This window comes from Heliangelus exortis, chromosome 3 (genome assembly GCF_036169615.1).
Source record: "Heliangelus exortis chromosome 3, bHelExo1.hap1, whole genome shotgun sequence".
NCBI lineage: Eukaryota > Metazoa > Chordata > Aves > Apodiformes > Trochilidae > Heliangelus > Heliangelus exortis.
Genome location: NC_092424.1, coordinates 44943050 through 44968219, shown reverse-complemented (window position 1 = coordinate 44968219; position 25170 = coordinate 44943050). Strand labels below are relative to the sequence as shown.

Genomic DNA, 25170 nt, shown 5'->3' with positions numbered 1-25170 from the left:
TACACACACGACGCAGACAGGCAGACAGTCGAGGAACAGCCCAGCGCGAAGCTACCAAGGCGCCAAAGGCTACTGCAACACAAAAGTTAGTCATTTATTCAAATAAATAAGAATGAACTTTTATATACAAATATACAAAACCATTACGCACCTTACAAAATAGTCAGAAATCTTAAAAAAAAACGGAGGGGCGAGGAGGGACGCCCAGAAGCGGCTCCTCTGCCTCCCAGCACCCGGGCCGGGCCAAACACACAGCGGCCGTCGCCGCTCCTTTGTCCTTCGCACCGGGGACCGGCTCCGGGCCCCGAGCCCCGCCCCCGCCGCCACATGCCGGGTCCCCTCCGGCGCGGTGCGGACGACACCACAAAGAACACAACAGCTACGGAGAGCGGATGGCAGCACCGCCTCCCCCCCCCCCCGGGGTCCCGCTCCCCGAAGCCCGCGGTGGGGCTCAGAGGGTGCCGAGGTGCGGCAGCGTTTCCAGCCTGTCGGGTCGGTCCCGGCCGGTCGCGCTCTCCACGCCGCGCAGCCACTCGGTGCATTTCCGCACCAGCCCCTCGTCCACCGCGGCCCCTGCCGCCGCCTCCTCCTCGTACTCCTCGTCGTCGTAGCGATGCCTGTCGTTGAGCAGCGAAATCTTCAGCAGAGCGCGCAAGTCACCGCCACCCGCCCGGGCGCCCCGACGCGCCGGTCCCGGCGTGGCCCGGCCGCCGGGGGAGGAAGCGGGCTGCCCCCGCTGCCGCTCCATGCTGCGGCGCTGCAGCACCCGCACGGCCTCCGGGGGCAGGCTCAGCGAGAACCGCAACGCCGTCTCCCCCGCCGCCCCACCGAGGCTCTCGCAGGAGCGGCTGCCCGCCCCGGGCACCCCCGGCCGCCCCCGCGGCTGCGGCGGGGTGGGCTGCGGCCGCACCCCCCGCTCGGCCGGGGGCCTCCGCGGCGGCTGCCGCTGAAGGGAGGAGCAGGGCCAGGAGCTGGAAAGGGGGCCCGCCCGCTCCGGGGGTGCCGCCCGCGCCTTCCTCGCCGCCTTCTCCTCCGCGGGCCGAGGCGCTGCCTTCTTGGGGGCCGCTGCCGGCTTCTTAGGCTGCACCCGGGCGGCGACGGGGGAAGCGGCGGCGGGGGCCGGCAGGATGGGAGGCAGGGAGGCGGTGCGGCCGGGAGCTCCCTCCGGCTCCTCGCTGCGGGCCCAGGCAGCCGCGGTGCGTGTTGCGGGCAGGGCAGCACATCTCCCCGCCGGCGGACAGGGTTCCGCTGCGCGACGGGGCTGCAGCCCCATGGCAGGAGGCTGAGGACCAGCCCCGAGTCGGCGGCGACAGCGCCGGGTGTGGGCTCTGTCTAAGCCGACGACTGCTGCTCTTCCCCTCGATAACCCGCCCCCTTCCCGCCCTTCTCCCGCCCCGGGAACACCCCTCCCCAGCGCCGGGTGGGCGTGCGGGCGGGGACGGGCATCATCCAAGCTCTAGCCGGCCTTTCTGGACGAGCCTCCGGTGCCCGGCGTCGACTTTCCCGCATGTCTCGTGCCCTGCCCGCGGCAGAGCCGAAGGAAAAGTGCGGCGGGGCTTAGGCCCCGAGGGCAGGCAAGCGAGGAAGGGCAGGCTGCTATGTCACATTCATCAAGCACCCTCACGCCATCTTCAAAACGTTAATATTAAGTTGAGCATCTTGAATGCTTGAATTGCCATGACTAAGGGCAGGCAGAGTGGACAAGAGGGCTGTCAGACCTCGAGCAAACTTGGGCCTACATGAAATTCCAAAATGCACAAGCGACGCTGAGGACAAGAGCAGGCTGGTTTGGTAATGAAGACCAGAGATTCTTCCTAGCTTCAGTTCCTTCCATAATTGAGGCAAAGCACATGGATCAACATTTCTGGTTTGGGCTGTGAGCTGTTTTGGGTTTTTTTGTTTTGTTTTGGGGTTTTTTGATTGTTTTTTGTTTAGGGTTTTGGGTGGTCTTGGTTGCTTGGTCTCAGGGTTTTTTTGTTTTAGGAGGAAGGAATTAATTTCCTACCTTTTAAAGTTCCTGGAATGTGTAGAAGACTGCTTCCTCACACAAATGTTGGATGTGCCAACCAGAAATGAGGCACAAGTGGACTTACTACTCACTAACCAAGAAAACTTGCTCCGTAATATCTCAGTTAGTGACAGACTTGGCTGCACTGACCACAATATTGTGGAGTTTGGGATAGTGCTGAGCACAATGAAGTTTAATTCAAGAAACAGAGGTTTTAGATTTTAGAAGAGCAAACGTAAGCTTGCTCAGGGCTCCATTGGAGGGGATCCCATGGGGAGCTTCCATGGAGCATAAAGGAGCTAATGAGTGTTTTTCAAGACCACTCTCCTAGCTAACCAAAACCAGCTCATCCCCTCTCAAGGCAAGGAAAGCAGGCAAAGGAAGCAAATCCTGTGTCTTAACTGCGATCTTCTGACTCTGCTCAGAACCAAAGGGGAAATGTACCAGAGGCTGAAAAGTGGAACATTACCCGTTGAAAACTGCAAGACCATTACAGGGTGTGCAGGGAAGTTATGAAAGTGAAAGCTCAGCCAGAGATGTCAAAACCTCAAGAAAGGGTGCTTCAGATATAGCAACAACAAGCAGAAACAGAGGAATAATATTGTCCTGCTATTAAATAAGAAAGGTGAACTAGTCACCAACAATGCTGAAAACACAGATTCTCAACACCTTCTTCATCTCAGTTTTTATGAGTGCTCTTAGGTCCCAGGCCATAGGAACAAAAGCCCAGGTTGATGCAGACACCAACTCACCATCAGTGAAGAAAGAGTTGGTGTATCAAGTATTACAGGAGCTTGACCTGTACAAATCGAGGGATCCAGATGCCATCCAGCCTTGGGTGTTGAGAGACCTGGGTGAGGTCATCACAAAGCCACTCTCCATAATCTTTGAGAAATTGTGGAGACTGGGAGATGTCCCCAAAGACTGGAGGAATACTAATGTCACCCCCATCTTTTAAGAAGGTCTCAAAGGGGGCTCCAGGCAATTATAAACCCATTAGCCTCACTTCAGTTCCTGGGAAAGTCATGGAGTGAATTTTCCTGGGGACTATCACAAGTCAATTAAAACATGATGGGGAAAAGTCAACATAGATTTATCCATCGCAAATTGTGCCTGACAAACCTAATTGCCTTCTATGATAAAGTAACCCGTTTGTTTGATGCAGGGCAAGTGGCAGACATTGTCTTCCTGGACTTTTCCAAGACACTTAATACAGTACCCCACAGCCTCCTCCTGGAGAAACGGACTCATTATGTCCTTGACAAATGGTCTGTGTGTTGGGTAGGGAACTGTTTGACAGACCATATCCAGAAGGTGCTAGTAAATAGTTCCTCCTCAAAGTGGCAACCAGTCACAATAGTGTCCCCCAGGGATTGATACTGGGCCTGATGCTGTTCAACATCTTCATAAGCAACCTGGTTGTTTGGATCAAGATGAAGTTCACTGATGACACCAAGATGAGTGGAGAAAGTTGTGTGTTTTATGTGTTTATAGGTTTACATGCATTAAGTGCATATAAAAACATATCAGTACATGGAACACTTGGACCTCAATTCTTGATCCCGTTATGTTCTGGTTACCTAATGCTAAGTGTTAAGTTTATTTACCACAGCACAGAAATAGAAAATAAGCCTCAATGACTAATACTATTCTAATTAAAGATTACAGTGAAGGTGATAATGTACCAGAACTGGTGACTGATGGGCAAAACGAACTCTGGAACACTCAACAGCCTGGTCCTGAAGCAGCATCCAAGAGGATGGGATCTCTCCCCGGTGCCATTTGCCGTCATCATCATCACCAGCAGCAGCAGCAGCAGCAGCTGGGGAAGGGGCAGTGACAGTCGTTTCCAGGATGACATCCAGCACTACCTACACACATACTGATTCATCTTCAATGCAAACTGAAAAGCAGAAGGAACTAAATATGCACTCAAGGGTCCACCAGCACCCAAAGGCTGTGGTGGGCAGGTCTGGAGAGGCTGTCACTACACGACGGTACCGATGTGCCTGAGCTCCTGCTTCAGGGTCAGGACCACCCAGTCCCCTCTCACCAGCAGGAAGGGTCCTTCAGTGGCTATTTATAGTTACTAAACATTTAAAGGCTGGGGCTCGATTGGCAGTTTAGCTGCAAAATCATGCAATCAACCTTTATATAGCTTCCCCAAAAGCTGTTGCTAATTTTATGCATCACAGACTGAGATTTAGCAGGAATGTCCTGCAAGTCATCACTGTAGCCTGGACCTGGAATACTGAAGACAGGGGGTTTTCCCCTTCCTGACACAGCAGCTCACATCTTGCCAAATCCATTTCTTCTGTTTGTGGATTAGCAGAGAAAAAAAAAAAAAAATCCCAAACAACTGGGGTTTAGCCTGCAGATAAACAAGCACATCCACCCCATGCTAAAAAGAACGTCCTGCACTATGGTATCAGCCATCAAGCATTTAAAGAATTCACATTGCTCTAAAACCCACATCTTATTTAAGCTAGGCACAGTGTTAAGAGTATTTAACTTCAATCTGTTACCATTTTGTCAGAATGAACAGTTTCTCTAAATACTAAGACAGAGGCTTTAAACTAACTGCTGCAAATCTAATAACCAAATTTGGATACAGTAATGTATATATCCCACTTATAATTTTTAATATTTATTAAAATGTAATGCTGAATCTTTCATCCCTCTATAGTCAATTCCTGAATAAATAATAGTTTAGGCACTTTTAAACTGATTTATTTCACAAATCTCATTTATACATTAGCCATAGGTTCTTTTTGTAAGAAGTATTTAAGCATGAAATTTTAAAAAAAATTAAAATACAGCTTTTTAATAAAATCCAACACCATTCACATATTCTCATTAAACTTTTTCCTTAAGGCACATGTACAGACATTTCAAAGGAGAAATTAATTATAACTTAGCAACTCTTTACAACATTCATAAAGCTCTAGAGAAGCATACAAGGAATAACATGCAAACATAAATGACATATAACAAATTTCAGAACTGTAAATGAATTTTTTAATGCATTCTACCCAGATCTTAGTAGGTTGCCTCCACTGGGGAATAAACTGTCACTGAATGCAAGGTAGTTTTAAGACTATTTTGGGAAAAGTATTTAAATGTAGGGGGGAGGGAGGCCTGTGAAAAAACCAAAAGTTTCAGGGTAAACATGAGTTGTTCACCCAATTTATTTTTAAACTACTTCTAGTAAAAATTATGTAATCCCTCAAATGGAAAATGTGCGTAAAATACTAATTTTTTTAACTGGATTTTTCATAAGTAGAAAGGTATAGTTTTAAAAAAATTTCACTGAGGAATAAAAGCTGTCTTTTAAAGTGTACAGTGATTCTTGTTAATTTACCTTTGACAGGACAAGAAGTGTTTAGTCACAGTATCCCTTTATAAAGAAGAAAAAAAAAGCCAGTTCAGTTGTTTGTTTTTTTTCTTTACATACATATCCACCATTACATTATTTAATATTAAAAACACTACAGAAACTAAAGGAAAAAAATGGGTAGTTTCTCAAACACAGGATCTTAACATCAATCTGAGCATATCTACAGCACCAACTCCAGCACAGGCTGACGCCCACTCAGGAGCTCAGCTCTGCACACCCCGCCGAAGCCTCCCACAGGGTTTCCGCTCAAGCAGGTTCTAAAACCCAGACCCGGTGCTAAAAATGGTTCTGCTGCACCCTTGGTGGCTTAGCAAAGGTCACAGGCTCATTTTCACAAAAGCTGGCCAGCAAGTGCAGGGCTGAGGAGCTTGCCAAGTCAGCAAAGCACAGGTGCCTTGAACCCAAGCCACATTGGAGTTGGACCATCATATGGCAGGAAAGAAAGAAGCACAGGCAGAAGAGAGGTTTAAAGTGCATTAATAAACAGTTCAGGGTGGAGAGCTGACTCAGCCTGAAGGTTTTAAAGATCTGAAGGTGTCTCCTTCTTTAACCAGCAACAAGCAATCTGTTTTCAGACTGTTCTACTTGGATCACTCCCTTTAGTTTCCTTTATTTTTCATTTTCTCAGCAATGTAAAAAACTTGTTAAAGTGTGGAAATTGTATTCTGTAGTCAGGCAATATGAAAAAGAAAAATACTATTCTGATTCCTTAAAGTCATCATATGTATGTCTTTGTTGTTGTTTTGGGTTTGCTTGGGTTTTTTTTCACTTAGGTGGGGGTTTTGCCATGCTAGCAGGAAAGCCAGCATTAATTGAAAACAAACAAACACAAAAAAACCTCCCCCTCTTCCCCCCAAAAGAAACACAACACAACAACAAACAACTAACCAAACCATGAATGAGTGAACTGTTAAGACAATGCCATTAGCAGAGCTAAATAATGGCAATTTTGTGGAAATCAAGATAAATGCACATGCTAAACAGATTACCTAATACTGTACAGTAGCACTTAACATGGTTTAGATCACTATTTCCATAGAAAAAGCAGCCTATACAGTAGATTTATGATAGCATTCCACATAAGCAAATAACTTAATAATCCCTCAACAAATCACTGTACTACTAAAAGCAGCCTGGGTAATATTCAGTTGACTCAAAACCTAATAGACAAGTAAAACCAAGGGAATGAAGTGATGCATATAACCTAATGTTTTTCTGACAAGAACTTAATGTATTATTGATAGGGAAGAAAAGACTAGTGACCAGTAGCACAACTTGTTTTCTGTGCAGAGCAAAACATTAAGAAAAAAAAGAAAAAGAAAAAAAAAAAGAAAAGAAAAAAATAACCCACCTGAGGCTGTTCTGTGGCCACAGCACTAATGAGTTTAAAATTCTACTTTTGACTGGGTTAGAGATGACAGAAATAGCAAGATGACAATTTGAAGTCTGAGTTCAGTTAAAGTAGTTGATAATTACAGTGTATTAAATATTACCTTAAAAAAACCTTATATATATATAAAAATATATAAACATATATGCACACGGCTTAATCCCCCCCCAGATGAAATACAAAGCCCTGAAAAAAAAATCTGTACAGAGATTCTGGCAAAGTCACAGAAACACTACAGGAATATATCAGATTAAAGAGACAGACAATACTGTTGCTTTTTCCTCATCTTTACTACAGAAAACCTCATTAAGTAATATATACACACGGAAGCATTTTATTAAAATAAAACAAAACAAAACAAAAAACCAAAACACCAAAAAAACCCCCACCACACTGCAGAAAGGCCAAACTGCATTTTACATGAAGCTCTATAGAAAAAATAGAATCTGCTGTTTATTTCCATAGAACAAACTACGTGGGTTTTACTATGTATTTGCCTGAGTTGTGTTCCATGTTTGTACACATGGGTGAAATGAAAGAGAGAAGCTTACAAACATGACACTTAACACACAGCATTGCCTCTGCCTCTGCCAAAAATGACAGAGAAATTCAGAAGTAGATTTAGCAGCTGAAACTATACTTGCTTGTTTGCTTTTAACTAAGACCTCAGATCCATAAGTTGCCTTTAATGTAAGTCACCAGAAACGTTGCTGTTGCACCAGTGCATTATTAAATCACTGGAGAACTTAAACAAAAACTCAGTTTCTTTTCAGTGATGAAAAGCAAAATGAGACTTAAAAAATTACTATGAACTTCACTTGTATTTAAAGCTTATATGAAGCATTACTTTGAGTTCAGATATGCCATTTTTTAAAAATTAAAGGCAAATGAGGAGGCAATGTTTTTTCACATGTTGAATTTTAAGGGCTTTTCTTCCTTCCCCAGCATAGAGCTCACTGACTTTTGTGTAAGAAGAAAGTAATTATTCAGAATCACCTTGCAAAAGCAATATAGGACAGACTACACTTGAAAAAGGAAAAAAGTTTGACACCATTTCCATCTCTCCTAGATCACAGTTATTTCACATTAGTCCAGCATTAATAAAAGTAACCTGTTGTAAGAAAACTTGAAACAAGATTACCTGAGAAAAGAAGATACACTTGGACAAGAACCAAACATATTGCCAAAGACTTCCTGGTTTGCTTTTTCCTTCATTTTCTTTTTTAAACATAGTTCTTAACTTCTATCACACATAAGCTTAAAAAAGCAGATTTACTACCACCACTTTCAAAAGGAATGGATATTTCTTGGAAAACTGTATTCCTCAAGATGACAGAGACAACTTTTTCCGGTTGAAAAGACAATATCCATTACCCTGCAAATATACATCTAATCATATTATTTATGTAACTTGAAATACAGATATATGCTGTAATATGATTAATATGCCACATACAATTGTGGCACTCAAAAAGATGGTAATTCTTTCTTCTGGAACTTGCTTCTCTCAAGCCTCCAGGCTAGGTTTCATTGTCATGCCCAGTCCAATCAAGTCCTAGGACACTTAATAAATGTGAAACTGTCTGCTGTAGACATGTAGAACACAGTTAGCAACATTTCCTCTATCCAGTATCAAGCATTTACCTGGGCCCAGAGTGATGCCCAGGAGTCCTCATCACGAACAAATGGTTCTCTTTGTCCTCAGATCCAAGCTCCCTATAGACACTGTTGTCACCTTGGGTCACCTAAGAGTTAGCACCAAGTAATTAACCTCAGACAAAGAGATCAAGTATGTTCAGTTGTACCTCCATGGAGAAAGCAGTAACTTCCAAAACTTCTGCCAGTCTTGCAAACCTTCACCTACCTGCTCACGCATTTCCAAGCCTAGCGCTTGAGTACATCTGGATGGTCACCATCCTACCTGCTGCACTAAATTTACATTATTGTTAAGTTTATATTACTCAGTTTCTTCCATTTCAAAAATGAAAGTTTAGCTAGAACTCAAAAATGAGGGAGATAATAAAAACCAGAGCATATGCATATACAATGATTTTCACTACAGAGAAAAGGCATGAAAAAAATTTTGCATTTATATTCCTTTCCTAATGCCTCAAAAAAGTTCACACATTTCAGAATATACTTCAAATTACCATTTCTGCAAGACGATTACATATAGATTTTTCTGAAGTTACATAGCCTAGCTCAGAAAAACAGATTGAGGCATGCATTTGGGCACACTTATGTTATGCAAAGCGCATATTTATATATAGGTTTATAACCATGCGGGTGTAGGGCAAAGGAGAAGAAATTAAAACTAATTTTCAGAATCTTACCAGGTCATTGCCAAGAACTCCAATATGGAGTATAACATCACCAAACCCTTTTTGTTCCACTCATAAAAGTAAAGCAAATACCACAAGTTAATTCATTTTGCACCGGTCTATACTGGAAACAATTGTAACAGCCAGTTCACCACAAAATTTAGTTAGCTGAATATGCCTAAATTTCCTTGTCTTACTTTGCTACTTCTTTCCACACTAACAACTTTCCATTCATCATGTCATTAGCATCACACTAGGAAAACCTTCTCTAGCTTTGAAAAAATGTAACAGCATCAATGCTAACATTTCCAGTTTCATTCACAATATTTGTGCCCCCAGGCTGAACAAAGGGAACCTTTATTTTCCCCAAAGAAAAGAACACAGAGTCTTCTTACCCACACAAGAAAGTTAAGGCAGGTTGCAGCTGTGAAAGTGCTAAGGTATCAGAAGAGCTAAAACTGAACAAGTCCTATGGAAAGACAATAGCTTGATTTCCTTAGGCAGTGTATTTCAAGATTATGGAGGGACAAACAAGCATATAAATGCCAGAAGAAGAAGGTGCTGGGGCCTCAGTCAGTTTTTTACTATTTACAACCACTTGGAATTGTTCAAAACAGCAGTTCAACAGCAGAGCCAAAGCCCCTCTTGTCCCCCCCTCAACCTTTCTTATTCCCCCAGTTAAAAATTAATGGAAAGCTGGGACAACCTCTGCTCTCAGCTGCTATTCTGCAGGGAGTGTGTATTTGGAAGCAGAAAGAGCGAGGTCTGCAAGATAACCAGGGCACTGGAATGGGGTCATGCAGTACTGAATTAAATTCTCTCAACCTGGAATATTCATTATTTCACTTCTGTCCTCCAAAGCTTGTTGAAAATGTGCTGACAGGTAATTAAATGGTGTTGATGTAAGTTGGGCAGCTCATGCAAAGTCTCTTATGTCGTTTGGACTGAGAGCTAACACTTTATTAGTGCTTGGTACATTCCACACCATTCAAATATCCCTCAAGAACTCTGGTGTCACCGTTTCTCCCAAGAAAAAAAATACATCAAGATTTAAAACTAAGCGATTACAACTGCACTGTAGCCTCCCAACAGCTTCTGCAGTCCCTTTCAATAATGTTAAGTCAACTTACAATATTGGAAAAATAAAGGAACAGCAGTATCACCTCAATGACAGATGTACATAGTTTTGTATCAGACCTGAATGACAGGAGAAACAATGTTTGCTTTCAGACTTCCATCAGGCTCTTAAAAGATGTAATGTGCAGTGAAATGTAGTACTAAAAAGCTCATTTTAGTTACAGGACACAGTAGTGGACAATAAGCTGCATATATGTATCAGTGTCAATATAACCCCAAATGAGCCTAAAAAATCCTTCTAAAGTCCCTTTAGACTTTATAAGTCCTTTAGAAGGACAGCTCCTGCACACTGCACATTGCCTTCACCCACAAGATGCTAAGCCCAAGTGACACAGAAGTTGGATGGCACCAATTCCCTGTTAATAAAGGCAGTCAAAATACTAGCAAGGCAAAGTGCTGAGCTCTGCTTGCATAAGATGAAGTTGCAAAAGCTCTAAGTACTTTCCAAAACATCCAAGAAAGTGGCAGACAAAACAAAAAGAACGTTTCTTATTTACCAACATAGAAAAGCATTATTTTCTAAAGATAAAGCTGGTTGGAAGAGAAGATCTCTCACAAGCTAAACACCTCAATAACAGCTCTTAAAAAAACCCCAAAAACAAACAAACAAAAAACACCAAACCAAACCAAAAAACCCCAACCAAACCAAAAAACCCTATTCTTCAGCAAGACTGAAAAAAACTACTTGTCAGAGCTCCTGGTGAGACCAATGTATCTCAACTCCATACCACACACTTCAGGCCTCCTCTCACAGCTCTTCAAAGCCACAGAATGATGGAACAACTTTATCTTTTTAGGACAGCTTCACTCCCCAAGAGGCTTATACCTACCATCTTAACACAGTAGTTAACCCATCTTGGATGTTGGTGGTACCTCTTGTCACTCAGGAACCCCTTCACTGGGTGGGTTGTGGAGTGACCCCATCTCCTTTATCATCCCATTGGGTGGGTTGTGGCATAGCCCCACCTTCTTTATCATCCCACTAGGTGGGAGATGCTCAGCCACAACAGCTGCTGTCCCCCCCACCCAGGGCTCCACCCTGGCCATCCTGCTGAGCTCTGGCCCTGGCTGGGGCAGAGGGTGCTGGAGCAAGGGGGCTCCACACCACAGCCCAGATGGGCCAGGATGGGAAAGATGCGGAGGGGAAATAAAGTAATATTTTATTTGGCACAGCTAAAGGTCGCATAGGGTAGGTCCAAAGACCTGCACTTCACTGCACTTAGCCTCAGTGAGCAGGAACTGCCCTCTGCTTTGCCCAGACTGCAATTAAACATGCAAATACCAAGGAGCTCTCAGCACCCTCCTCATCTGCATTTCTCATCTTCAACAGTACCTGCGTACCAGTAACTTTGTCCCTGTTAACACCTCACAAGGGTGAAGCTATGACACAACATCCCCGCCCTGTGTTGTATTAAATAATTTTTCAAACTTCTGAATTTAACTGAAGAGCTGTTTAATTCAGCTTACATTGCTTCGTATACGAGTATAGAAGTGCTGTAATACACTATTCCAGTTACAAGTAGTAGGTATTTCATAACACTGAATATGGCACCATTACCCAGTCTGGCACCCTCCACTTTCCCGTAAGAGCAAGTTCCAGTTTCAACATTTACACCAGACTGGACACAAGATAAAGCTCCTGTGCGTGATGAAGCTGTTTCCAGCATCAGCTGCAGCTTCCACCGTGTCATCTGTCCCCTACGCATGTGAGGCCGAAGGCAGGCGGCCAGGGAACGTGCTCAAGAGCCAAGCAGCTGAGACTCAGCTCCTCCTCGGCGACTGCCATGGGTCAGACTCTCTACGAGATGCTCTCTGACATCAGGTTACCAGGCATGGCAGCAGCAGGGGACAAGTTTAGGATCTCTTCAAAGGAAGGGCCTTCGTCCTCAAGGGGTATCTCTGCCTCAAACATCCGCTGGAGCAGAGCGTCAACTGTCCTGTACCCTGTGGGTGGCCAAAAAATGTTGCTGTGAGCATCCCTTGGTGTTCCTCACAAGTTAGGAGGCAGATGCCTCAAGGCAGCTCTTACTCAAAGAGAAGAAATCAAATGTCCTAAGTGATATTCTCTTGTTTTACTCCACAGACTTTCAAGCACTGTGAGCACTTGTAAAGGCTAAGACCATTATTTTAAGATTTTGAGCACTTTTTGTTCCCGTACGCCCTTTGATTTTTGATCCCAAGCAGATGCCAAGTTGAGAAGCATGAGACTGACAAACCAGCAAGAGAGCCGGAAAAAAAAGTAGGCATTACACTAAAGCAAAGTTGGATATAGTCACCCTGTGATCTGAGCCAGGAGGAATGCAGAGAGCATACAGGAAGAAGTAAAGCAGAGAACAGGCTTCTTGGCACCAGCAGGACCTCAGCCTCCACAGCAGTGTCTTCACATGCTGGCTACTGAAGCCAAGCGTGCACAGGAGGGCTGAGGGAGGAGAGAGGAAATTAAGTTGCTAGAGAAGTAAAAAGAAAGAGGAAACATTAGGATGTCCACAGTTCTCTAAAAATCACCAGCTGAGTCTTAGCTGCTTTTATAGCCCAAAGGAAGCAGAAGTGTGTGGGAGCTTCCTCGGGGAGAGGGACAGTTCAGAGCCTTGGTCTCAATCAGAACACTGGAGGGCTGTACTTACGTTTGGAAGCAATTTTAAACACAAGCCCTTTTGATGGTGGCTTTGTTCCACTTTCGCCCTCAAGGTCATGCTCAGTGCTCTCCATGTTATCAAGGAGCTGTTCATCCTGGAGCTCATCCCTGCACAAGAAGGGACAGAAGTTACTGCAGGAGGGGCCCGTCTGACTCCAGGGGCCCAACCCGTACCCAGTAGCAATGGATTCCCTGGCGCAGGACAAGCACCACTCATGGTGCTGAGTCTCCAACATCTTTCCTGTTCTCTGGGAACCATTGCCCCTGGCTGGAAGAGCTCATCAAGGCCAACACAAGTAGCCTTCAGCTAACATCTAGACCAAACCAACACGCTCATGGCAGAGAACTTTGTGACGAGAGGAGTCTCAGCTCACACAGGATGGAGGGTGGCTTTCCCAGCCCTCATTGGATGTGCCAAGCTGGCCACATCCAGCACAACCCTTTGAGGGGCTTACTCTTGAACTCCCATTCCCAGCTCCTGGATTTTCTGTTCAATGGCTGTTTCTACTTCACTCTTCTCCAGGGAGTACTCCACAAAGAAAGCTTCCAAAATGAATGACACGAAGATACTAAAAGAAATGACATGCAGAATTACACAGCAGCATTTCCTTACCAATTTCCCACCCCTTGCATTTAGACTCCAACTACTGGCTCATTTCCCAGCACAGAACCCCTTTTCCTTCCAAAAAAGAAGAAAAACAACCTGAAACTTACTTGACAATAATTATCACCATTACAATGTGGAAGGCAATGAAATACAGCTTAGCAGGCTGAGCTGTCACGTTAGCAAATCCATTGGCAAAGAGTATGATGGGAGTTAAGGACAAGAGAGCAAAAGGAGAACATCCTGTTGTAGAGAAGTGCTAAGAGAGGAACCAGATCACATTGCCCAGCAATGACCTTCTAAACAAAGGCCTCTGCAAGGACCAGGTCTGGCAGCTTGCACTACATGCAAGGGTGTGTGCAATGGAAGGGGAAGAACACAGAAGGTCCAAACTAGAGCCTGCTGATCCACCACAAAGGATATCGTGCCACTGATTGACCACAGTAAGCTCCATCAGGACAATGAAGGAGGATGCAAAGTTGTTGAAGTTGTTCTTGCAGTATTTTCCACGGGCAAACAGAGAATCCTTGAGGGCTGGGTTCCCGCATTCCAGGGCATGAGGAGCATTTGAGTTTGCAGGGAAGAACTGGATTTTCCCATGAAATAACTCCATGCCAATGATAGCAAATACACAGTACACAACCTGGAAAGAAAAATCCCATCACCTGCTTCTCCAGTGAGCAGCAACCTCCATGGCAAGTTTAGAACTCCGGCAGGTTTTCCTGGTTTTCCCTAGCAAGTTGTTAAGGAGCAGCACAGAGACCAAGAGATTCAACCCCCTCAAGGGTAGTTACAAGGCAGGAGTAATAAGCCAAGAACTACAGCTCAAATAAATGGAAATAAAATAAGTTCTCTTCGTAATTTGAGAATAATTTTAGGAAATTTTTTGAGAAACAGTCTTTATTTTCAGCTTCTTGCCCAGATCAGTTTGATTCCTTACACTGTGAAGCCCAGACTGCACTTAGCAACCTTTCTGCCCCATGGAGCAATGAAAGATGTCCTGACCTGGTGACTTGTCCCAGCCCCTGTGCACACACTGACATGTGCAATGACCAAGAATCAAATAGACACTTACAGTTTCAAAGACCAACCATCCAGAGACTTACATTTATCCTCTTGGAAATAGCATGAGCATGAGACTTAAGACATGCCTGTAAAACTGGAGTTCTTTGAGATAAAAGACCAGGATTTCTTACCAGAGTCAGTCCACCAAATGTCAACATCGTTGGTACAATGTTTATCAGCGTGTTCATGATGACCCGGAACCTACAGCAAATGATTAATGACAACACTTGCTGTTAGGAGGTTCTTTTGAAGCCCATGCTTGCATATCACCACATCCCATCCAACACATGCACCCACATGCCCTTATTTAAACATAAGTCTCCAAAGAGGCTGCAGCAGCTGCATTCATCGCAGGCATGCTAGGACAAGGCCTTGGGATGCTTTGCTGAGTGGCCACAGACAGTTCAAAGCACCCATGCAGAGCAACTCAAGGCACTGTCTCAGCCAGCTTCTGACATAGCTTGCCCCAAGACCCGTAGCCCTATCCCACTCTCTTCATTACCTCTGAATGCTGTCAACAATCCTTATTAGCCTGAGGACTCTTAAGATGAAGACTATATCCAGGATCTGCTGGCTGTTGTACTTCGTGGCTGAGAAAGGAAAAGAGACTTCCTGGTTATGAAAAATAAGCAGAGAAGCATAGAGATTAAGTACATTCTTACATATATTACAGTTACATCCTTGTTAAATACTTTTTATGACAGGTAGTTATTAAAACGACAAATAAAAGTCCGGGTTAGTTCTTGGAAACCCTATAGGAAATTCACTGTCTTGTCAAAAAGCCTCTCAAAGCCCAAGGTGATGGCAAAAGACGACTCAAAACCACCGAGTTTCCCAGAGGCATGCAGACTGTTTAAGCTGCACTTACTCGATTTCAGGGTGGCATTGAGTGTCGTTGCAGTCAGGGCAGCAAAGATGATGAGGGTATCAAACCTAGCACGAGGGAAGGCAGTGCTGTTAGACTGGTGGGCAACAGAGACTGGGCAGAGCTTAAGCTGCCACCTGACGTCAACACATAGTGACCTCTCTTCCTCATGCTGTACCAGGCAGCACAAACTCTTCATCAGATGGGAAAGCTTTGAACAGCAAAATGCTTTCCCCTACCCAGTCACTATCTTCACATTTCACTTTTGGTCAAGATGACAAAGCAGAGCAGAGAACAGTAGTCTCTGTCAGAGCCAGATTAAGCCAAAAAGAGCACATTATCCACTGAGACATACAATCCTTTTCATTACACCCTGGCAAAGGAGCTCAGCAGCCCATGTCTCTAAGAGACTCTCAGTTCTTGGGGAGCTGAACACAAAGATCTTTCTGCACTTCACCTTTACCACAAACATTCATCCCACTCACCAGTTCCAGAACTGATTTTTGCCAAAGAACGCCCTCGGTTCATAAGTGTACACTTTCAGGAGTATCTCAATTATATATAAAGCAAGGAAGACCCACTCCGCGTAAGAAATATAAGGGGTTTCCTCATCCAGAGCAATGAAGATGGCATTTATTAGAATGATCACATCATAAGTCCAAACAAATCCCCTGCAAGAAGAAAGAGAAATAAGTTTGCTACTTCCTAGAGAGTAAAAGTCAGTTATTTTAGATCTTTCCTTCCTCTCTCAAAAACATTGTCATTTAAGAAACTACCTTTGCCCATCAGCTTTTGCTAAATCTGAGTTCAGAATATTTCCTGCAGAGCTTAGCTTTGCCCTTGAAGTCCCAAAAGAAAGCAGAGTGTGAGTCAAGGTACACCACTGCCATTGCCAACTCCTAGAGACTGACTGGCTGAGTCAAACAGGATTTCTCAGGCAGAAGGACTGGACAGCTATCCAGGACTGAGATGGGAGGCTGGTACACCAGAAGGATGCACTGGAGGGACCTGGACAAGCTGGGTAAGTGGGCAGAGAGGAATGCCACCATCTTCAAAAGGGAAATAAATGTAAAGTTCTGTTCCTCAGAAGGAATAACCTCAGGCAACAAACAGCGCCTTGCTTGAAAAGCTGAAGGTGAGCCTGCAATGCACCCTGGTGGCAAAGACGGACAACAGCATCCTGGGCTACACGAGGAAGAGTCTCCTGGAAGAGGTCGAAGTGATTTTCCCCTCCTTCTACTCCGTACTGGTGAGGCAACATTTGGAGGCAACATTGCTCAGCCTGAAGGAGAGGAGGGTCAGGGGTATCCCCAGTATATATAGATACCTGATGAGAAGGTGTAGAGAAGACGGAACCCGACTCTTCCCAGTGGTATCCAGTGACAGCACAAGAGGCAAGCAGCACAAGTTGAAATACAGGATTTTTCAATTAAACAAAAAAAGCTTTTTTTCTTCTTTTTTAAAGTTTTTTTCTTCTCTTTTAAAGTAAGAGTGGTAAAACATTAGAACAAGTTCCAGGGACATTATGGAGTCTCCATCCTTTTCCTTGCCATCCTCAAAACCCAACTGGACATAGCCCTGTAGCCTACACTAGCAACCTGGCTTTGATCGAGGTGGTTACTCTAGACAATCTCTAGATGTTCCTTCCAACCTCAGTGATTTCACAGTTCAAGAAAGATGTGGAACAGAGCACAAGGAGCTCATGGCACAATCCATCTCTGCAGCAGAGACTGCTGAGGTAAGACCATTCTTAAATGAAACATTTAGTCTGATCCTTTAAGACCAGCCATGAAGCACTTCTTGTGCTCACTTTAGTAAGAACTGTTTATGTGCAGCACCTCTAGAAGACCCAAACAAGTGAATCTGGAAAAGATATGGACTTGCTAATAGGCAAGTCCAGTTTCTCACCAGCACTGAAGATCAGCTAACAGCACAGCTAGTCCACAAAACACTTTTAAAAAACACAGCCTCCGATGTTTACCTAAAAGCAGTGTTCACTTTGCAGCACAACACTGAGAGGAGTATTTGCTTGCACCACCAGGGCTCTGCAGCCCTTTGGATGTCAGGAGCTGCTGGTGCCATCAGAGGCTCACCTGTGCCTCACCATGCTGCGCAGGAACCGGCTCACTGCAGAGTTGTATACGCGAGGCATCCACTGCCCCAGCGGATGGCTGCGTATCTTCAGAGTGATCACCTGGATGTTGAGGAGATCTGCCAGCTGCACAAAAGACTTCTTGTCTGAGGTAGGGGAAAGCAACACACATCAGTCTGCTCACATTAAAAAGACAGTGTCTGGCAAATGCAAATGCGTTGCAGCTATCGACTCCATACACAGCAGGCAGCAGGCAAGACAGACGTCCAGAGGTATCCACCACAGAACAGGCTGAATACAGTGCTCAGAAGCAGCTCCTCTGACTCATGCATGGGGTCTGGCTCAGGCAAGAGGCCAACAATCAACACAAGCCTGTAATAATCAGGCTGGGTATGACCTAGCATGAGGAGACTAGCCCATCTCTCCTGATATCCTGTCTCCAGCAGGAGCAGAATGAGAGGCTCCAGAAGACTCCTCTGCATTGCTTAGAGAAATCTAGTAACAAGGGAAGTTTTCTTTCTCCTGTGCTGAAAACAGAAGATCCCATTTTCCACTGCAAACTTGGCCTGATGCCAAATGGCCATAAAGAGCTGCCCACAGCATGCACAACACAGGCTACAGCACAAGCAGAAAGAACGACCTTTCAGGACTTAAGTGATCTGAAGGGATGGGGGGAGAGGAGCCTGGAGTCCCATTGGATCCATTACAGACCAGAAGCCCAAGAGGCTCTGACCCTGGGCTTCTCCCCAGTCCCCTGAGCATAGCCATGCCCCACTGCTCACCTACAAACCCCTTCTGCTCATCATCTGAGATGCGTAGCAGCAGCTCTCGGTGGGAGTTGCTGATGTCAGGAGACACCAGCTTGACAAGCTGCTTCCACCGGGCTTCTCTGACCACAAACTGTGCTCCTTCCTCTTCCTTCAGGAGGTTGAAGGCCTCAGTCATCTTGCGACGCTTCATGTAAGCGAGCGTACGGATCTCGTTCTAGAGAGAGTATTGTGATTTAGGCAGCAGTCACCTCTTACTTTTTAATTAAAAAAATTAAAAAATAAGTAAAAAATCTTATTTTCATGGCACAGAGATACAAGAAGAGACTCAGAGGAATGCATTTGGAGTGATATTAGGCACAAAGCGCAGCAGTGTCTGCAGGGGTGATGAGAAATCCTCTTTAACAGGCAATCATGGGCTCTGCACAGTACTCTGGAAGGATCAGTAGATTGCTTGCTGCTGGGAGATGCATTGAAAAACCGGAAGAAAAGACAAAAGGATAGTGTCCAACAGGAAGGAGATGACAAAGATCACAGGATCTGCACTTGTCCACATATGCTTCCCATCTGTAAGTGAACATTGCTGAGGTCAGGGGTGGGGATCCTCTTCTGCGCACAATTACAAGCTGGCTCAAGAACCTTATACCCTTGGGAGATCAGCCTCTGTATAGACTAGCAGACTGCTTACTGAGCAAGAGCCAACCTCCTCACAGGAGCAGCCAGGAATTTCCAGCTCTCCCTCTCTGATCTTAAGTACAAAACTACACCTACTCAGTTTAGGTAGAAGCACCAAGAGACTGTTTACTTTGGCCTCTCTTTACATTTCCTTTGCTTTAAAAGTACATGCAGTGGCAGAAAAAGTGTGCTGAGTATTTACAGCCAACTGAAAACAGTTTCCTACATAAAGATATCATTTCTGAGCTTCATACTTTACAGAAGCAGAAGCTTCCAAAGGGAAAGCCAGGCATTTCTTTAAAAGTTCACACAGAAGAGCAGGCAGTCACCAACCACAACCCACCCCTCCAAGCATTACCTTCAGGTGTTTTTTGTAGTTGTTGTACACAACAGCCAGAAAGAGAGACATGAAGATGTATGTGTTGACAATAACGAAGGCAATGAAGAACAGGGCATACCATGAGCTGAAGTCAAATGCTGGCATCCTAGAAGGGGAGAAAGATTGCTACTTGATGAGCAGACAGAGGGGGGGAAAAATCGAAAAGGGAAAAAAAAAAAAAAAAAAAAAAAAAAAAAAAAAAAAAAAAAAAAAAAAAGAGAAATTGCAAGAAAAGTCTTCCAGACTGATTTCAAAGTACTGTTCTGTTTTGGATAGCCAAAAAAAACCCAAGCTAAAAACTGCATGAGTTCAGTGAGAGAACAGTTTACTTCCACTAGGTTTTCATCCTAGTTTACCAGGTGCTGGCTGAAGGGATGCAGGAGGGAAAGGACAGAGATTAAGCTTCCATCAGTGTGGCTACGTTCAAGTGAAGAATCTTAAGGTGAAGTCTGCATCACAAGCTGGTCATTAGATCCACAGACTCTCCCTGCACTCAGGCCTCCTTGTTCATGTCCTTTGGAAGGACTAGCATTTCTCAGTGTAAATGCTCAGGGCTCCTGCAATGTCCCAGTCCTGTCCAGTACATTCAGCACATCAATGAGTTCCTACCCATCCCTCTCCTTGACAACACCTTTATGGCAAAAACTGAAGTGGGAACCCAGTTTGAATAAACAAGGTTGGGAAGCCTAACATAGCCGTGCAAATTGGAATGTGCATAAAAAGTCTTGCAAATATCATGATGACAAATCATCACTGGAGCACACCCTTCTTTTCCAGGAACGGGCTTTAATCAAAGAGTATGCATTTGACCCTCTGGTTTAAGCCTTCATCAGGTCCTGGGTCAATTGGAAAGCATCACTGATAATGCACCTTCTCCAAAAGCCTTCCTAACTTCATATTCTGCCTCAAAGCCATTTATAAAGCAGATGACTGAGAATTCACAGAATATCACAACAAGGTATTTCAGAGCAGCAACAGAGCTTTGACTTGTTCAGCCTGCAGGGGCTTTGTGAATTCTCAGCTGTTTTATACCTTGCAAAATAAAGTCCTGCTCTGAACAGAGATCCCACCACTAGGAGCAGGACAGCAGCATTCACAGAGTTACTGCAAGCTCAGCATACATACATGACATCCGGGCTGTTTGCTGTCGTCACTAACACATAAAGGTCAAACACAATTTCCAGGTAGTTTTTGAAATATGGCAAGCCTTCTGCTGTCTGGAGATTCCTAGGAGGAAAAGGACTGTATGAAGCTAAGCACAGAGCCCACATGTCCCACCAAAGAAACTGTATGTATCGGCAGTGCTTTTATTCATTACTGTTTGGAGCTGCCAGATTCCCTCTTCCCCCAAACTATCACACCCATCCTTCCCACCCAGCTCTGAGCACAAGTAGTAGCCACACCTCTCACCAAACAGCTTCAAGGCCATGAGGGAGAACATCAGAAGGCTAAACATGAAGAGCAAGAAAACATAGGTGATCTCTGGCAGAGTGTTGCGGATGCTGCGGAAGGCTCTCCGAATCTGCCAGGGAGAAGGGAAGCATTTAAAGGCAAGGAGCTACCAGTTCTTTCCCCTCACCATCCCATCTGGTTCAAACACCTGCACAGGGACAGGCAAGCAAAGTGGAAAAGTTGTCTGTCACCTGGCAGGAGACAGTCCAGCCCAGATATGCCAGCTCTGTTCTGCTGAAAAGTGTGCAAGAGGACCAGGCCCTTCCTCCCCAGTTCCCAGGAAAGATGCTAGAAGGGACACATCTACATTCCAACATGAACTCAGCCAAGCCAAGGGACAGAGAGCTCTCTGGCACTGCTCAGATGCTCATGCTGTCAGGGACTGGTCAGGGACAGAAGTCCATCACCACAGGCCACAAAACACACAACCTGAGACTTATCTGCTTCCTCACCCAGGCCTCCACACTACAGTAGTTTGTTTCTAAGTTACGACACTCTTGAGCAGCAGGGCAAAGATCTCCCCATGGCAAGAGGAATCAGAGTTCAAGGCACCCACCTGAGCTAAAAGTTCAGTTTCCAAGAACAGCCCAACACTTGTGCATGGTTGCCAAGGAGATTTCCAGAAATAAGTAACCTGGCCCCTGACCCAGGGAGAAAAAGTTCCCTTGTCTGCAGTGCTGCTCAAGTTTGCACGTCCTGAGGACAGCATCTACCTCTGCTTGCTAACAGAGTATGGACCAAGCAAAGCCTATGGACTGACCTTACAAGAAACATTCTGCTTTCTCCATGCAGCATTAGATTTTGTTCATGCCATCTTCCCTAAATCATCCCTGCACACTGTCCAGTGAGAAGCTCTGGTTCCAGCCCCAGGCACACTCAGGGCTCTGCACTGCAAGAACCCAGCCTGTCAGTACAGGGAGTCCAAGAAGGACTAGCGCCAACCCACCCCTTTCTCCATCTCAAATTGTTGCTTCAGGCCACCTCCAAGAGAAACCTTGACTCACAGGAACCAGAATTCTGCCACTTCTGCACAAAAAACTGTTGACTAAATTCCCTGGATCTCAGAAACCAGCAGACTGTCTAAAACCAGGATTCTGCACCAGGGGTCCATGCCACCAGACCTCTTCCTCACCTGGCGACTCTCTGCAAAGTTGATCAGGAAGATGGGCCTCACAATTCTTGACCATCGAATGCTCCTCATGTTGTATACCCTGAGGGCCCCATAGATGGCCAAATCTGTTAGGGATAACTGTAACAGAAACAAGAAAAATCTCCAGAAGCAACATTGTAAATGTGTCTAGGTGGTGACAACAGGATTAGCTGATGCAAGGCAGATGACACACAACAGGTTTGTGGGAACAGGCCGAGCTGCTGGTTGATTTGTCCATGGATCTTGCAGAGCCCTCTTGCATCCAGCCTATGTAACCCAGAAAGCTGCAAGAGGAAAGATCCACCTACACATTGGCCTCTTCAGCTTTGGAGGCTCCCTTAGGCCTGACTCACCAGGATTGCCACCATAATGCAGATGTTCTTGGTATCCTTCCAAAACACACTGCGAAGGGTGACTTTTGCAAAATGCATCAGTCGGCCAAAGAACACCAGAAGGCACAACACTTCGATCAGAGAAGTGACCTGTAGAGAGAGAAGAGGACCAGGTCAGGATCCCTAAGAGCAGGGCTAGCCCTCTTCAGACAGATGAGGAAGTTCAGGCAAAGGAAAAACAGGCAGAGTAAGTATAGAAGTTTTTCCAGTGGGTTTTGGCTGTTTTACAGGCTCACATATTTGGCACCGAGCAACAATTTCAGGCCCCCTTTTGTGCAATTCCCTGCTACAGGCAGGTTAACCCCAGAAAATATGTGTTTGCTTAGGATTCCAGGAGTACATCTCTCAAACACGCTAGCGCAGAACAAATAAAGGTTGCAGAAAAATCAGTTCTAAGGGCAACTTTCCACTTCTGCTCCGAGACATGCGGATGGTACTTGGGTCACACAGACAGCTGGTATCTGTCTCAGAGATGCAGAAAAGAAGCATGACTTTGTCCATAGTCACATCAGCCATTGCTGATGACCACAGTAGTTCCTGTTGTCTCTATCTAGCTCCTATACCCAATTTTTTTCTTCCCCATTCTGCAGATGAAAGGTATCAAAAAGATTAGCAGCAATTTTCCCTTGGCATCTTGACAACGTTCCTCAAGCAAAAAACCCTCACTTGTTCTGATAAATACAACAGTAGTTGAGTTGCTGCTTCTACACTGGAAACTTACCAGGAAAGGGAGTGGATACACAGCAGGCTCTTCAAACATTGCAAGGGACAGGTTGAGAAAGATGAAGAAGTAGGTGGCTGTTCGCATGATCCAGTGGTTGTAGAGGTAATAAAGCCTGCAGAAAGAAGGCAGTGGCACCAGAAATCAACTTTATAATAAAAAAACATAGTAAAACCACTGTGCACATACCCACGGGCTCATCAAAAACATCTTGGAAGAACAGCACATGCTGTCCCAAATAATCATGCAGAAAAAAGGGTGAGAGTAGTACAATTTTGCTAGCCACAGATTTGGCAATTTGTTTCCTGGCTGTTCCTTATAGTCTGATAGATGCTATAATCCCTTTCAGGAAGGAAAAAAATAAACCCTGGGAACATGCAACACAGACATTCTTTGGTTCAGTTTAAGACTGCAACATACAGATTTGGTAAAGCTGCTTCCTTTTTCTAATTACCTTCTTCCTTAATTTGAATGCAAGCTTCTGCTAAACTCAGATATCCACATGACACACAAATTAAGTCTGATTATTTATCTAACTCCTTTTCTTTGCATGTTAAAAAGCAAAGTAAGAAAAGCCACCAGAGAAAATTATGAGCTGCACAGTTAATTGTTTCGGGTTGGGTTTTTTTATACATATACAGCTCATGCTATGTTCTATCCCCTACAGCAGCAAAACCTCTGGTGAATGCTAGTAATAACCAGAACCACATTCAGCTCTAAGCCTCTCATAGGAGGTCTCTCACACAAGGGAAGATGTAGAGCAGACCCACAGGGAACAGATTGTCACCTCGCCTGCCCAGTAACCACATGCACAACAGCTACAGTCTGAGCCTGATGGAAAACTTGCCTCCCTGACTGAAGCTGCTCAACCTCAAAATGGAAGAGAGTCACCACTGCTGGCAAAATATTCTTGACTTAGGGAGAATTCCACCTATTGGCAATTACCATAAACTTTTAATTACCCCTGCCCCTAGCAGCTACCGTTCTTTCTGAAATACACCTGAGCAGAGGTGCCATATGCTCTTTTGGTCAGCTCTGATGTGCAGCAGGTTGGACTAAGCTTCCCAAATTCCTCATCCCCACAGGGTACTGCAGCTTCACTTCTGAAAGACTTAGATTTATTTTTTTTTCCTCTCTGGGAAAAGTTTTTATTTCCTTTCCCATCCTCAGCATACAGAAGTACTGAGCCCCATATTCAGTATGTGTATTTTAGCTCTTTGCATCCCATCCACTCCACTTTCTCAGCACCCAGCTAGTGCAACCCAAGCTCCCCAGCCTTTGCTAGAGCAGACTCCACAACTGCCCCAGGAAGCTTGTGCCAGAGCCTGAACGACCCTTCTGGGGAAGAAATTCCTCCAAATATCCAATCTCAACCTACCCTGGGCAACTGGAGGCCATTTCCTCTGGTTCTACTGCTTGCTCCTTGGGTGAAGAGACAGAATAACCCCCACCTCAACCACCACTCCCAACCTCCTTTCAAGGACTTGTAGAGGGAGAAAGTCTCTCCTCAGCCTCCTTTTCTCCAGGCTGGACACCCCCAGTTGCCTCAGCTGCTCCTCATAAGATTTGGGCTCCAAAGCCTTCAGTTGTGAGTGGTTTTCCCATCCCAGCTCCAGACGCTGCCTGCGAGCCTCGCACAGAGCTCTGCTCCGAGGTGATGGCAGGCTCACAGCCCTTCTTACCTGACTGCCTCGGGGGAGGTCTTGAAAGGAATATTCCTGTTGTACTGTGCATCCGAGACAAACGCTGCTGCCAGCAGCAGATCCTGCAGAAAGGCAAAAAGCAGAGAGAGATGTAGGAGCTTGCAGTAAACTTCAGGTAGATAGTCAAAGGATGCCCCTTCCACTCCGGGACATGCTATAGAGGGAAGAAGTGGCACAAGGAGTCCTGCACATCCAAACATCCGCGTTCCCTCTTCTGCTAGCGAGGACCCATCACTGTCCCAGCACGGGACGGGCCGCGGAACCCCCTCACCGGACCGGACCGCTCCGTTCCCGTTCCGTTACCTGCGACACCGCCTCCGCCATGGCGCGGGCAGCCACTGTTCCTCCCCGGCCCCGCCGCCTTTAAGGCGTCCCGCCCCCACCCCGGCGGAAGCGGGAGGCGGCCCCGAGCCCCAG

At 45.4% G+C, this 25170-nt stretch overlaps 3 protein-coding genes across 5 annotated transcripts in view; 1 reads left to right on the top strand and 2 right to left on the bottom strand.

Moving 5' to 3' along the window:
• The window catches only part of MALL (mal, T cell differentiation protein like), a 373008-nt gene that overhangs the window by 324931 nt on the left and 22907 nt on the right, over positions 1-25170 (top strand). The window lies entirely within an intron of this gene.
• On the bottom strand, positions 71-1358 carry PRR18 (proline rich 18). The gene has a single exon (XM_071740419.1). The coding sequence runs from the start codon at positions 1271-1273 to the stop codon at positions 452-454; it is 822 nt and encodes a 273-aa protein (XP_071596520.1). The 5' UTR covers positions 1274-1358; the 3' UTR covers positions 71-451.
• Positions 11690-25158, bottom strand: LOC139794608 (two pore channel protein 2-like). 2 transcript variants are annotated; one of them, XM_071740429.1, is made up of 20 exons: positions 25057-25158; positions 24733-24815; positions 23051-23165; positions 22291-22419; positions 21920-22036; positions 20739-20857; positions 20461-20562; positions 19315-19441; positions 18297-18498; positions 17516-17660; positions 15908-16093; positions 15426-15490; positions 15060-15147; positions 14689-14758; positions 13916-14135; positions 13603-13693; positions 13344-13457; positions 12878-12996; positions 12530-12672; positions 11690-12197 (listed from the first exon to the last, which is right to left on the bottom strand). In XM_071740429.1, exons 1-20 carry the CDS (start codon positions 25075-25077, stop codon positions 12108-12110), a joined length of 2346 nt encoding a protein of 781 aa, XP_071596530.1. In that variant the 5' UTR covers positions 25078-25158; the 3' UTR covers positions 11690-12107. The 2 variants fall into 2 exon arrangements, with proteins under 2 accessions (XP_071596530.1, XP_071596531.1); XM_071740430.1 differs by lacking the exon at positions 12530-12672.